This window comes from Drosophila teissieri, chromosome 2R (assembly GCF_016746235.2).
Source record: "Drosophila teissieri strain GT53w chromosome 2R, Prin_Dtei_1.1, whole genome shotgun sequence".
Classification (NCBI taxonomy): domain Eukaryota; kingdom Metazoa; phylum Arthropoda; class Insecta; order Diptera; family Drosophilidae; genus Drosophila; species Drosophila teissieri.
In genome coordinates this window covers 22,588,122-22,598,591 of record NC_053030.1, presented here as the reverse complement: position 1 = coordinate 22,598,591, position 10,470 = coordinate 22,588,122, and the positions used below count along the sequence as shown (strand labels likewise).

The following is a 10,470-nucleotide window of genomic DNA, read 5'->3' as shown; positions in this document are numbered from 1 at the left end:
ATCATAGCAAGCAAGCCATTCGATTTACATTTCCTTGAGTAGTTCTGTTTTATTTGTTTACTTAGTTGCATGATAAATACATACATTAAAAATCTTTGATTTGTACACAGAAATCTTCAATATTTATATTCTTCTTATCTCGTACCCTACCGTAACCTACTTCTTTGATTTTTTCTTCTTTTTCAAAATCTTGCTCTTCTTTTTGCTCTTCAAATCCTTGCGTTTTTCGCTTCTCAACGACTCGGTTGACGAATATTTAGAATGTTTCTTCAGCTTCTTATCCCGCTGCTTCCTGTGCTCCATGCCGTTGTCCGAGGATGCGCCCTCATTCTGTATCGTATTATCATATTTTACAACTAAACTGCTCGACGAACTATTGTCGACGAACTTCCGGAACGGGTTGTCCGGACGACAGGGCTTGGGAGGAGCAGCCACGGCCGTTACAGAGGAGACCACACGGCTGTCGCTGGACTTGGTGTTCCTGGCCGCCCTTCGATCCGAGTCGTCGCTATTGATTTGATCATGTTTTCGGTGCCTGGAGTCGGAGCGCTCCTTGTTCTGGCGCCTAAGCTTGTCATCCTCCGGAGTTCTTCGTTTATACGGACGCTCCTGCCTCTTTTCTGAAGGCGCCGTCCTGTCGCGGGATCTGTTGTCCCTCTTCCGGCTGCCATGACGATCTGACCTGCCTCGATTCGCATCGTCGTCGGAGCTCTTTGCAACCGGCTCCCGTCGCCTGCTTTTTGAATTGTCCGGCGAACGGCTCCTGTCATTGGAAATCTTGTTGCCCAGCCTTTCCTTTACCGACTTGCTGCTGGTACGCCTGGGTGAAGGGGAGCGATCCTTGTCATTCCGAATTACGGAGCGGTCCTTGCTGTTGTCCTTGGAGTTGATAATAACCTGAAATTCCACGGGCCTGATGGCGTTAATAGCCTTGGCAAATATTGCGTTTTCAGCCTTTCGCAGGACGTCTGAAGTGATTTCCGACGGATCGTCGGAGACGCCGGCCGATTTTTTGGTGGCATCCTCCAAACTTAAAATATTTTCCTCCACTTCCCACTTGGATAGATTGACAGAATTAGCCTCGCTGAGTTTGCTTCTTGGGCCGAGATTATCGTCGCTAGCAACACTCACATTTAGGAAGGAATGGCTCTTCTTCGGATTAACGTTTTCAGTAGCGTTGTGAGCAGGAGAAAGCTGAGCCGCATTTATCTCAAAGTTGGAACTGGCCCTGGGAGAGGAGACTTTATAATTTGGCTCATTCACTAATGAGCTGTTGTTAATATCAGAGTCGGATCGATTAACAGAGGAGCTCTTCTTCTGACGATCCCCTTTCTCCTTCCTGGCGCGCTTATCCTTCTTGCTTTTCTTGCGGTCAGCCTTGTCCTTGTCCTTCTTCTTCTTCTTGCGATCCTTTGACAATGGACTCTTCGCCTTGTTCTCCTTGCCCACATTGGGCTCCATTTCCGAGTCGTTAATGTCGGTCTGGGAGACCATAATTCTGGCCCTTGTAGGCAGATATCCGTCGTGAACCCTTTCCGGCGTTTTCGGCGTAGATTCGCGTTCCCTTAACTGGGTAGCAGTCATTTTCGGTGTGGTGATCTTTGCTGGCGGAGTCAGGCTCCTGTAACTGCTCTCGGTCGGCTTCGGCTCCTTGCTCTTGCTGCGCGATCTGTGTCTTTTTCGAGGCGCCTCTTCGTGCCGGTTGTCCCTCTTCTTGATGCTTTCCGCCTTGCTGCTTTGCGATGCTTCCGAAGTGGTCGGGTGCTTGTTCCTGTATCCGTCTTCATCCGTCAGCTGCAGCGGCTCGAATCCGGGGGGAGGAGGCTCAACTGGCTCCGGCTTTGGGGCACTGGGCTTGTTATACGGCTTGTCCCGGTAATCACTCTTGTAGCCCGGCTTTGGAGACGCAGAGCGACGATGGCCAGATCTTAGAATGAGGGAGTAGATAATCAATTTAGACATTAGCACAGAAAAGACAGGTTTTAAAACTACCTTTTGATTCTGCCACCTGGTGACTTAGAGCCATCATTCGGCTGGCGACTAGAACGAGGGTGACGTATATGCCGTTCATAGCTATGTTCTCGCTTTCTTTCCCGAGATCGCGGTCTCTTGTCCTTGAGATTATCCCTGGAGCTGTCCTTGTCGTACATGGGCGATTTAAAGCGATGCCGCTGTCTATCCGGGGACCTTGATCGATGGCGGTCGGAACTGCGAAATCGGTCCACCTTCTTCCGCTCCTTCTCCTTCATGATGCGATTAAAGGCCTCCAACGGATCGTCAATGAGACTGCAAGACATTGGCATTACTTATTATCCCAGGCTTCTGCAATGCCTTAGAGATACTCACCCGGAACCGACCTTCGCTGCCACGCCTTGGTATATCGAGGCTAAATTGGGGGACTGAAATGGTTGTGACATATTCATATTCATACCTCCGCCTGCAGCTCCGTACGGCGTACGCATTGGGTGTACGGCCTGGTTTTGATACGGCACATAGCTGCAATTTTAGAAGTTAATTACAATTCAAAAAGCTTAACGTTGATTGTAAGCAATACTGTTTTAATTAGGAATAACCAATATTCAACAAAGCATAAAGGCTCGTTAGCCCAGAGCTTAAAATACTCTTAACTAGTGTGTGTATAGTCTCTCTGTTGGAACTTAAAAATATTGAGATCAGGCAGGACCGGCTGCGTATGGATTCGTCAACACCTCGGAGTTCCAGTGGCTTCGACACTTGACTCAATCCACGTGGTGGCGGGATCCAGACGGGTGGAAAAGAAACCTACCTTAGGGGAGGCCTCTGTCCCATATTGTTATACCCGTTGTTGTAGGCTGGCATGTGGTGACCCATCATGTGCATCGGAGGTGGGCCGCGCTGCATTTGCATATAAGGGGGCTTATAGGCACTCGATCGACGAGCCTCTTCCGATTCGCCCATCATGTGTCCCTGGTAGCTGGGCACGGTGCCAATGGGCGTGGGCAGGAGACTCCGGTCCTTGTTAGCAGACTCCGATTTCGATGGACGGTGGTGCTTGTGATCGTGTTCGGAAACATAATCTGACCTGTCCCGTCGGTGAGAAGACTCACTTCTTTGGGAATAACTGGGGGATCTCTGAAACGATGAATAACTAATTAGTATCTATATTGCTTCTGTGCCGAAGATGTAGGTCTTACCTTGCTTGGAACTGATGTGGAATCAGCTGCAGGCTGGGGCATTTTTATAGTAATGTTATCCTCGTAGTCCGAATCATATTTATCTTTTTCTTTTTGTGATGGTTCTGTGGTTGGAGGAGGTTCGGGAGATTCCGATTTTGGCGGATTGCTGCCATTGGTTTCGGATTCTTGTTGCTTTCCAGGTTTCACCTCAGTCTTTTCTGGTTCCTCCTCCGCTGCCGGCTTTTCCTCCACTTCTTTTTCAACAGGAGGTTTTTCCTCAGTTTTTGCTGCAGCTGGCTTAACCGCGCTTTTGTTGTACCCAGTCTCGTTTTTAAAGGCGTTCACTGAATTTCTCAAGAACCGATTAGGTATAAGGGAGCCAGGGGAACAGTTCTTCTCCTTGCAGTCGGGGCACTCACTATCCTCTGACTCCAATAAGGACGTTCGCACACAGTCGTCACAAAAGGAACTTCCGCAGCATGGTATCATGACAGCATCGACGAATATATCTCGGCAAATGCCGCAAATCAGATCCTCCGGTATCTCCTGGTTTTGCACAGCAGGCAGCACAAAATCGGCTGATTCATTCTCAGCCGCATCTGGCTTGTCCCGGAAAGAGCGCGGAATTCCAGTGTTCCTTTTCACCTCTTGCTGGTCCTTTCCCGTTACAAATGGACAGTTCTTGATCCAGTGACCGCTCTTCTTGCATTTGTTGCATCGGTAGGTTGCGGGAACTTCGCCCACCTGCGATTGCCCTTTAATACGATGGTACCTAAACAGAAAATACATAAGATATGGCATTTTGTAAAGATTTTAAACTACATACGTCTTGGGATCATAGTCGACGGTGCTCTGCATCATCATTGCCTGGATTTTGTCCTCCTCGGTGCCTTGCATTTTGGACAGGTCCATGTTGAAGTTGTCCTGCTTTGCAGGGGCCGCTGAAAAGGCATTTTCTGCAGCTGGTGGCTCCCAGCCCTTTTTAGCGGGATGGGCGATGGGAATGCGCGATATGATCAGCGTTGTGTTCTTGGGAATGAGCACTCCATCGTCCTTGTACTCTGGTGAGGCAAAGCAAATCATGTAGCAAGTGCAAACACTGCGGATTACGGTGGACATACCTTCTTTACTCTGCGCATTTGTGATTTGAAGATCAAAGTCGATTATTTTGCCCAGTCGCTTCTGCTGCACAATCTCCCTTTTCAGGTCCCCGACAGAAATGTGAAGTCCGTCAAACGTAATTGTATCAAAGTTGAGGGTACTCTTAAATTTATAGTGTACCGACATGGTTGCACACGAAAGAAATCTGCGATGAAGAGATTAAATACGATTATCTCATAGTGTCCAAGGCAATTGGGTTATCAGAGAATATGTACAGAATATGCTTCATAAATATCTTAATAAGCAAACAGATAAAGCTGTTTACATAACGTTTACAAAGCTTGAGTAAACAGCTAGAAACGTGTGGGGGCGCTGCAATCCTAAAAACCTGCTTGACACGCTTGCTGGTCTGTCTTAAACTGATACAATGCCATCAGTCGATTTGTGGGAAGCATGAGATTGCATAAAGTCTGAAAAGATCACTAGAATAGGTTTCAAACAACATCAATCCCTGCAAGTTCTGAAATCAATGTTGATTTTGGATAAGGAGAAAGTGCGAACTTCATTATAGGGGCTGTGCTATAATTACAGCGGCGGACCAATTATGTTACAAATACGAATTTAGTGGCCTTTTACCAAAGTATGCCGAATATAGATTCCCAAATTGCACCACGCACTTCACTTGAACCACAGATAATTATGCCAACATAAAACCATACGTACGTATGGTACGTATGCGAAGTTGCTCAATTCCGGAAACAAGCTGCAGATATACATTTGTATGTACCGCCTAGAATCCGATCAAATCCATGATCTTTCAGCGAAGAGCGTTACGCATTTTTTGCACCTTTGCATGGCAGCAGCATAAAATTGCATGTGCATAAAAATACACACGCGAAAACATACATATGTACGTACACATCGGTTTTCTCCCAAGATAATGGGTTGTTCGAGCTTAAGCCGCACTTGAATTGTGTTGAGGATTGCAAGGCATCGCTGTTCACGCGTGTTGTTTACTACCGGCAAGCAGCAGGCACAAAAATAGCAAGTACTTACACTACTTTGCAAGCACATAAAAACTCCGACGATTTTATTTTTTTCCAATTTTCTAGAGATGCGTATGTGCCGCAAAAGCACTAGAGATGTGAAATGCGGACGCACACGCGGGTATCGATAGAAGCAAGCTATCGATATCGATGGTAGAGTGTGATTTATATTGCAAAGTGAAAGTTTTAAAAAATATAAATTATTGATATTATTTGATGTAATGGTAAACATTTGGTAAAGGTCGCATTGTCCGTAATTGATTTTTTATCAGTTACTTGCAAGGCACGCAGGTAAACATTGGTTCTCTTTCGCATGAAACGATGGAATGGAATGCAGTGCAAACATATTAGTATCGATCATTTACAAATCAAATAACTGTTAAGCTGCAGTAAATAAAGTGAATTGAATAACGAGTGAATAAAACGATAGCAGACAACCAATTTAGGGAATAAAAAGGTTCAAAAATTTATTAACAGCAGTTAAACCGAACTACAACCATATTTTGCTTATCTTAGATCCAAACAAATTCGATGCAATTTTAATTTAGTCTTAATTCGAGTATTTACATTAACAACTTTTGCGACAAAGTGCTCATAATCTAATAAAATCTACTGCTTTTTGTATCACCGCATTTTCGATATTTGCACGTGTTCTTAAATATAATACAGGATTTCTAGTTACAAAGAAGTAATGGGGTCACGCAGATCAGTTCTAAAAACTAACCAACATAGGCAAATGGATTGTAAGGAGGTGGATAGTAGTTGGGGAAGGATTGGCCTGGCTGGCCGGGAATCGTGGCGGTTATTAACCTAGTGACGGCTGTGGGAACGACGGAGGTGGAGAAGATGGTGGTGTAGGCGGTTCTGGCGCCGAAAGTCAGTTTCAAGACCTTGGAACTCGTTTCCGTCACCATGGACTGCTGCACCTCGGTGGAGGTGATGAACTGCTGGGGGGGAATGGGCAGTAGTGGGTTGAAAGGATTGAATGGGTTGATCGAGAAGGGATACTGCGAGGATGGCGTTGGCATGGAAATGGTGGCGACATCAGTGACGTATTCCGTCTTCTCGACGACACCCACGGACTTGGAGAGCGTTCTCATGATGGTTTCGGTTCCTCTGACCAACGGCACCACATGGGACTCCCAGATGGTCTCCAGTTTGATAACGGGTCGCGTGGAAGTTATCAAGCTGTTTTGCAGAGTTTCCGGGAAACTAATCGATTCCGGGATCAGGGGGATCAGTGGACTGGTAACATTACTCTTTGCCTCAACTTTGAGTTTCGGCTTTATCTTTGCGTCGAATTTGCCCGTATTGTCTTCGTCTCCGAACTCAAGGTCCAGATTGATTTCCGACCCGGCCTCGTCCAAACTTCCTTCGAAGTCCTTAAAGTTCTTCGAGGGATTGAAGTCGTCGCTCAAGGGGGAAATGGTCTGGGTCACAGTGATGAGACTGGTGTAGTCGTAGGTCTGAACCAGGGTAATTTGGATGGTTTCGTTTCTTTTCGCGTACACAACGGGAAGGATCTGGGTTTTCAGCTTAGTGTGCGTTATGGAAAAGGACTCCGTTATGGTCTCCAGGCTGGGGGTCTCCGTCTCCTCGCCCAGATAGATGGGTTTCAAGGTCGTAACGCTGCCCGTTAAGGTCTTAAGGTCATCCGTACTGGCGGTGGCCTCCAAAATGTTCTCCGTCAACGGACCATCGTCTTCGGAGTACTCCTTGGTGTGCTCCTCCTGGATCACCTTCTCTATGGTGGAGGTGACGGTCAGGAAGCGCGTTTTCTTAACCACTCCGGCCTGAAATCAAACGTAAGTATGCCATTAATGGGGTTTATGGTCGTGGGAACTTCAAACAAAGAAACTGAGTCTGTGTGCAATGGAAAAAACACACAGCATAATTACCTGGAATATAAACGGAGTCTTGATGGTTGCAATTTCGTAATAGGTGTCTATGAATGGTTGGGGTGTAGATATTTCCACGTTCAGCGTCTGCACAAAGTATTTGGAGTTGGGATCGTCGTTGTTGTTGTTCGCAACGGGTCCGTTTTGGGAGCCGGACGCCTCTAGATCCCTGCCATTGTTTATGGCCTGGTTGGTGATGATGTCCACGGGGATCTCCTCACTTGGCGCCGTGTCGTTTTGGATGGCGCTGGGCAGATTGGGGTTGGCGTTCTTCCTGATGTTGACTTTGGGCTTCGGCGAGGACTTGTACTGCCATCGCCCAGGACGCCTGTTGAGCTTGAAGGCGTTGGGACTCACCACCGACACTGGCTCCTCCTGCACTGCATTCGCGTTGGCTTTCGTTCGGTACGAGGGACGCGAGGTGGTTTCGGTTGCTGATGGAGCTACTGCCGGCTTGGCACTCTGGGTGTGCTTGTTCCTCCTGCAATGGAAGTGGGCCAAGTTTGTAAAAAACACTAAGATACCTTTGAAATGGGCTTGTAATACCGCTTTCCCTTGGGTCGAGAGGGCTTCCTGGTGCCCGAAGATCCTCGGTTGTCGCGGCCACTTTGGTGGCTTTTCCTGGGTGGCTTGCTGGACAGCTGGGTCTGGGTGGAGAACTCCTTGAGAGTCCTGCTCGGCTGGATCGAGGGCGTGACTGGTTTGTTGGTCCGCGTCTGTCGCGGCTTGCTCTTCTTCTCCACACTCGAAACTGCGTGGACCTGCGAGACCTGGGAGACCTTTGAGAACTTGCCAGAGTCCTTGGTCGCCGTCACGATGCTCCTGAATTCGCTGGATCTCGTTTGGTAGCCATGGACGGGCTCCTTCTTGGACGCATATACCCGCTGGCGGTCGGCCTCGTTCTTGGACTTAAAGTTGACCAGGCGGTAGGTTTCCTCGGCAAACTGCTCCGGCTGGCGGGACAGCAGATCGTATTCGGGGGTATTCAGCAGGGTCTGAATGGGCGAGTTGGAGAGACTTATGTTGTAAGATTCAATCTGGGATGTTTCGGTCTCGGGAATGACATTCGAGTGAGTCACAATCAAAGGCGTTGGCTTGATGCCGACCTTCTCCTTTTCTTTCTTGGTTACTTTCGGCTTGGTCTCTATAATATTCACTATCTCGTGTGTGTCGTTGGACTTGAGTTCTAAAATATTAAGGCATGGAAAAATATTTTCGTTATATTGTTGGTGATATAGTAATGCACTCACCGAAGGCTGGAGAGCTTTGGGGCGAGAACACCATGACGGTGTTCCCAATGGTGGTGGTGAAGTCCAGGAAGCCATAAACAGTCTGGGTTAGCAACTCAACATCGCCGCAAGTAGCTGGGGAAAGGTATCCGAAGTCGGTGTTCAGTTGGGATTGCTTGTTCGTAAGCCATAGAATGGCTTTTTGTATTAGGCTTACAAATATAATATATACACATACTCGTAAATATGAATTCAAGGCAAGGCGCTCTCGTAAAGTACAAGCGCGAAATTTCTTTGCAAACTGGTTTTCTGAAAAAGTTTTTCTGATTGGCAGGCGCAATTACTCAAGAAAATATACATTCAATTTATTAATAAAATGACAAAGATCGAAGCGATTGTGATTAAGATATGTTACTGCCAAACAATAGGGTAAACAATAGGCCGAACGCTGTAGGTCCGGCAGCAAATCTAAGGTATAATATATGCGACAGTTGGGACTTTGGTGGTTTCTCCCCCCTACAAGGAGGTGTTAGAAAGTTGATCTTAAGTCTATAAACTCACCGCTTCCGAGGGCGCAAAGAATGAGCAGGTAGCGCAACATGTTTTTTGTATTGTAAAACTCAGCGGGTGAAAAGCGTAGAAAGGTTTGATAAGATCTGAAAACCGAAGAAGTTGATATGGGGATAATTACTGGCAGTTGTCAGGCAATTAAAAGGCTTTCTCCCGAACCGATTTGAATAATGAACTGCCTTTCAATTAAGCTGCTATGGATACAGGTGTAACACACAACGTGTAATTAGCGCTGTGAAGACTGGACCATGGCGATAACTTCTTGGTCCAATTTGTTGCGTAGGGCTTAATTGAGGCCATAAACAATTAAATTGGCCACTCGTGAGCACTTTGGGCCAGCATGTGGATGTGGGCTTGAAAGCCAGTGTGTTGTGTGTTGTGTGTTGTACTCAATTCGGGGTTATCTATGCAAGTGGCTCTGGTGGCCGGCCACTGGTTATGGTTATGTAAGATTCCAAGTACTCCGAGGCGAGGAGGAGTTGGGCCAGCTTTGTTTGGATTTCGTATGCTCGAATTGCGATCGATCATTAGTTACAAAATGAAGTTGAGCCAATTTGCTGACAGCCAACTGGTGTATCGTTAAGCATATTCAGCCATCGACCGCTAACTTTTGGCATTGAATGGGTAAACTACATATGTGGAGTGGGTAAAACTGGGTAGGGTGGCCCCTAATGATGGAGCAGATATGTGCACGATGTATGTATTACTATACATTATCTTTCGATCTTTCGCGGCGGCGGATCACTTTGGTCTTTGGAAGGCGCCGTGCCAAATGCCTTGGCTCCCACAGAACTGGTCAGATCACTTTTTGTGGCAGCAAAACATTGAAACGAGTAGTTTTCGCACCCACTGTATGTAACTAATGCACACGCACACTCGCAAGCACAAAGACAATCGAAAGCATTAGGTCATTGAGAAACATTGAATAGAGAAAGGCTCCAACTTAAGCTTGGCTCTTGGGTCTTGGGTTTTGTGTCTATGGGTATTTGGTTTTTAGTTTTTCGACTTTGGTTCCCGTTGCCACTGGCTTTGTCGTCTCCGCGAAAGGTAATCGATTCAGTTTCTTTTCTTCCGCGGCACAACTCACTTGCACTTCAGGCTCAAGAGTGGGTTTCTCAGTGGGTTTTCAGTGGCAGCTCATATTTTCATTCACGTATTTTCGATCGCCAGCAACTTGCCACACACACGTACATACACGCTCAAAAGTGCATTTTTTTAAGCACTTATTCGGGCCAACACTGCACTGATCTGGCTAAAACATATTCCGAGCGAAATCATGAACTCCGCCGCTGCTGGCCGAGACAATTATGAAACTGTAGCAGCAAGCCAAGCTATCGGTGGGTCCAACGCGAAGCATACAGCTGGAGTGGCAACGAATCCGAATCCGAATTCGAATCCGAACGTATCTGAATCTGAATGTGGATGTGAATCTGAATCCGAGCCCGAGCCCGATACCCGCAGCTACCATGGC

The 10,470-nt window shown here is 46.9% G+C and overlaps 2 protein-coding genes across 5 annotated transcripts; both read right to left on the bottom strand.

Annotated features, from left to right (window-relative positions):
• Positions 1-23: 23 nt before the first annotated feature.
• LOC122614733 (E3 ubiquitin-protein ligase RBBP6) lies at positions 24-5,392 on the bottom strand. 2 transcript variants are annotated; one of them, XM_043789379.1, is made up of 8 exons: positions 5,313-5,392; positions 4,277-4,461; positions 3,982-4,216; positions 3,174-3,927; positions 2,786-3,111; positions 2,347-2,496; positions 1,993-2,286; positions 24-1,927 (listed from the first exon to the last, which is right to left on the bottom strand). In XM_043789379.1, the coding sequence occupies exons 2-8, from the start codon at positions 4,440-4,442 to the stop codon at positions 157-159; spliced, it is 3,696 nt and encodes a 1,231-aa protein (XP_043645314.1). In that variant the 5' UTR covers positions 4,443-4,461; positions 5,313-5,392; the 3' UTR covers positions 24-156. The 2 variants fall into 2 exon arrangements, with proteins under 2 accessions (XP_043645314.1, XP_043645315.1); XM_043789380.1 differs by lacking the exon at positions 5,313-5,392 and adding an exon at positions 5,175-5,304.
• Positions 5,393-5,734: 342 nt separating this feature from the next.
• Positions 5,735-10,198, bottom strand: LOC122613927. 3 transcript variants are annotated; one of them, XM_043788348.1, is made up of 6 exons: positions 10,087-10,198; positions 8,991-9,085; positions 8,451-8,564; positions 7,747-8,386; positions 7,201-7,681; positions 5,735-7,095 (listed from the first exon to the last, which is right to left on the bottom strand). In XM_043788348.1, the coding sequence occupies exons 2-6, from the start codon at positions 9,028-9,030 to the stop codon at positions 6,022-6,024; spliced, it is 2,349 nt and encodes a 782-aa protein (XP_043644283.1). In that variant the 5' UTR covers positions 9,031-9,085; positions 10,087-10,198; the 3' UTR covers positions 5,735-6,021. The 3 variants fall into 3 exon arrangements, with proteins under 3 accessions (XP_043644283.1, XP_043644284.1, XP_043644285.1); XM_043788349.1 differs by lacking the exon at positions 10,087-10,198 and adding an exon at positions 9,712-9,839; XM_043788350.1 differs by lacking the exons at positions 8,991-9,085; positions 10,087-10,198 and adding an exon at positions 8,647-8,780.
• Between the last annotated feature and the right edge of the window lie 272 nt (positions 10,199-10,470).

What these genes read in the sequence shown, in the direction of transcription:
- LOC122614733 (XM_043789379.1), bottom strand. Translation starts at nt 4,442, where the DNA reads ATGTCGGTACACTATAAATTTAAGAGTACCCTCAACTTTGATACAATT. An exon ending in GCAGCGAAGGTCGGTTCCGG is followed by an intron (nt 2,287 to 2,346) that starts GTGAGTATCTCT and finishes AATGTCTTGCAG; the next exon opens with TCTCATTGACGATCCGTTGG. An exon ending in CCAGGTGGCAGAATCAAAAG is followed by an intron (nt 1,928 to 1,992) that starts GTAGTTTTAAAA and finishes CCTCATTCTAAG; the next exon opens with ATCTGGCCATCGTCGCTCTG.
- LOC122613927 (XM_043788348.1), bottom strand. Translation starts at nt 9,030, where the DNA reads ATGTTGCGCTACCTGCTCATTCTTTGCGCCCTCGGAAGCG. An exon ending in TCTTTGCGCCCTCGGAAGCG is followed by an intron (nt 8,565 to 8,990) that starts GTGAGTTTATAG and finishes ACCTTTCCCCAG; the next exon opens with CTACTTGCGGCGATGTTGAG. An exon ending in TCTCGACCCAAGGGAAAGCG is followed by an intron (nt 7,682 to 7,746) that starts GTATTACAAGCC and finishes CTTCCATTGCAG; the next exon opens with GAGGAACAAGCACACCCAGA.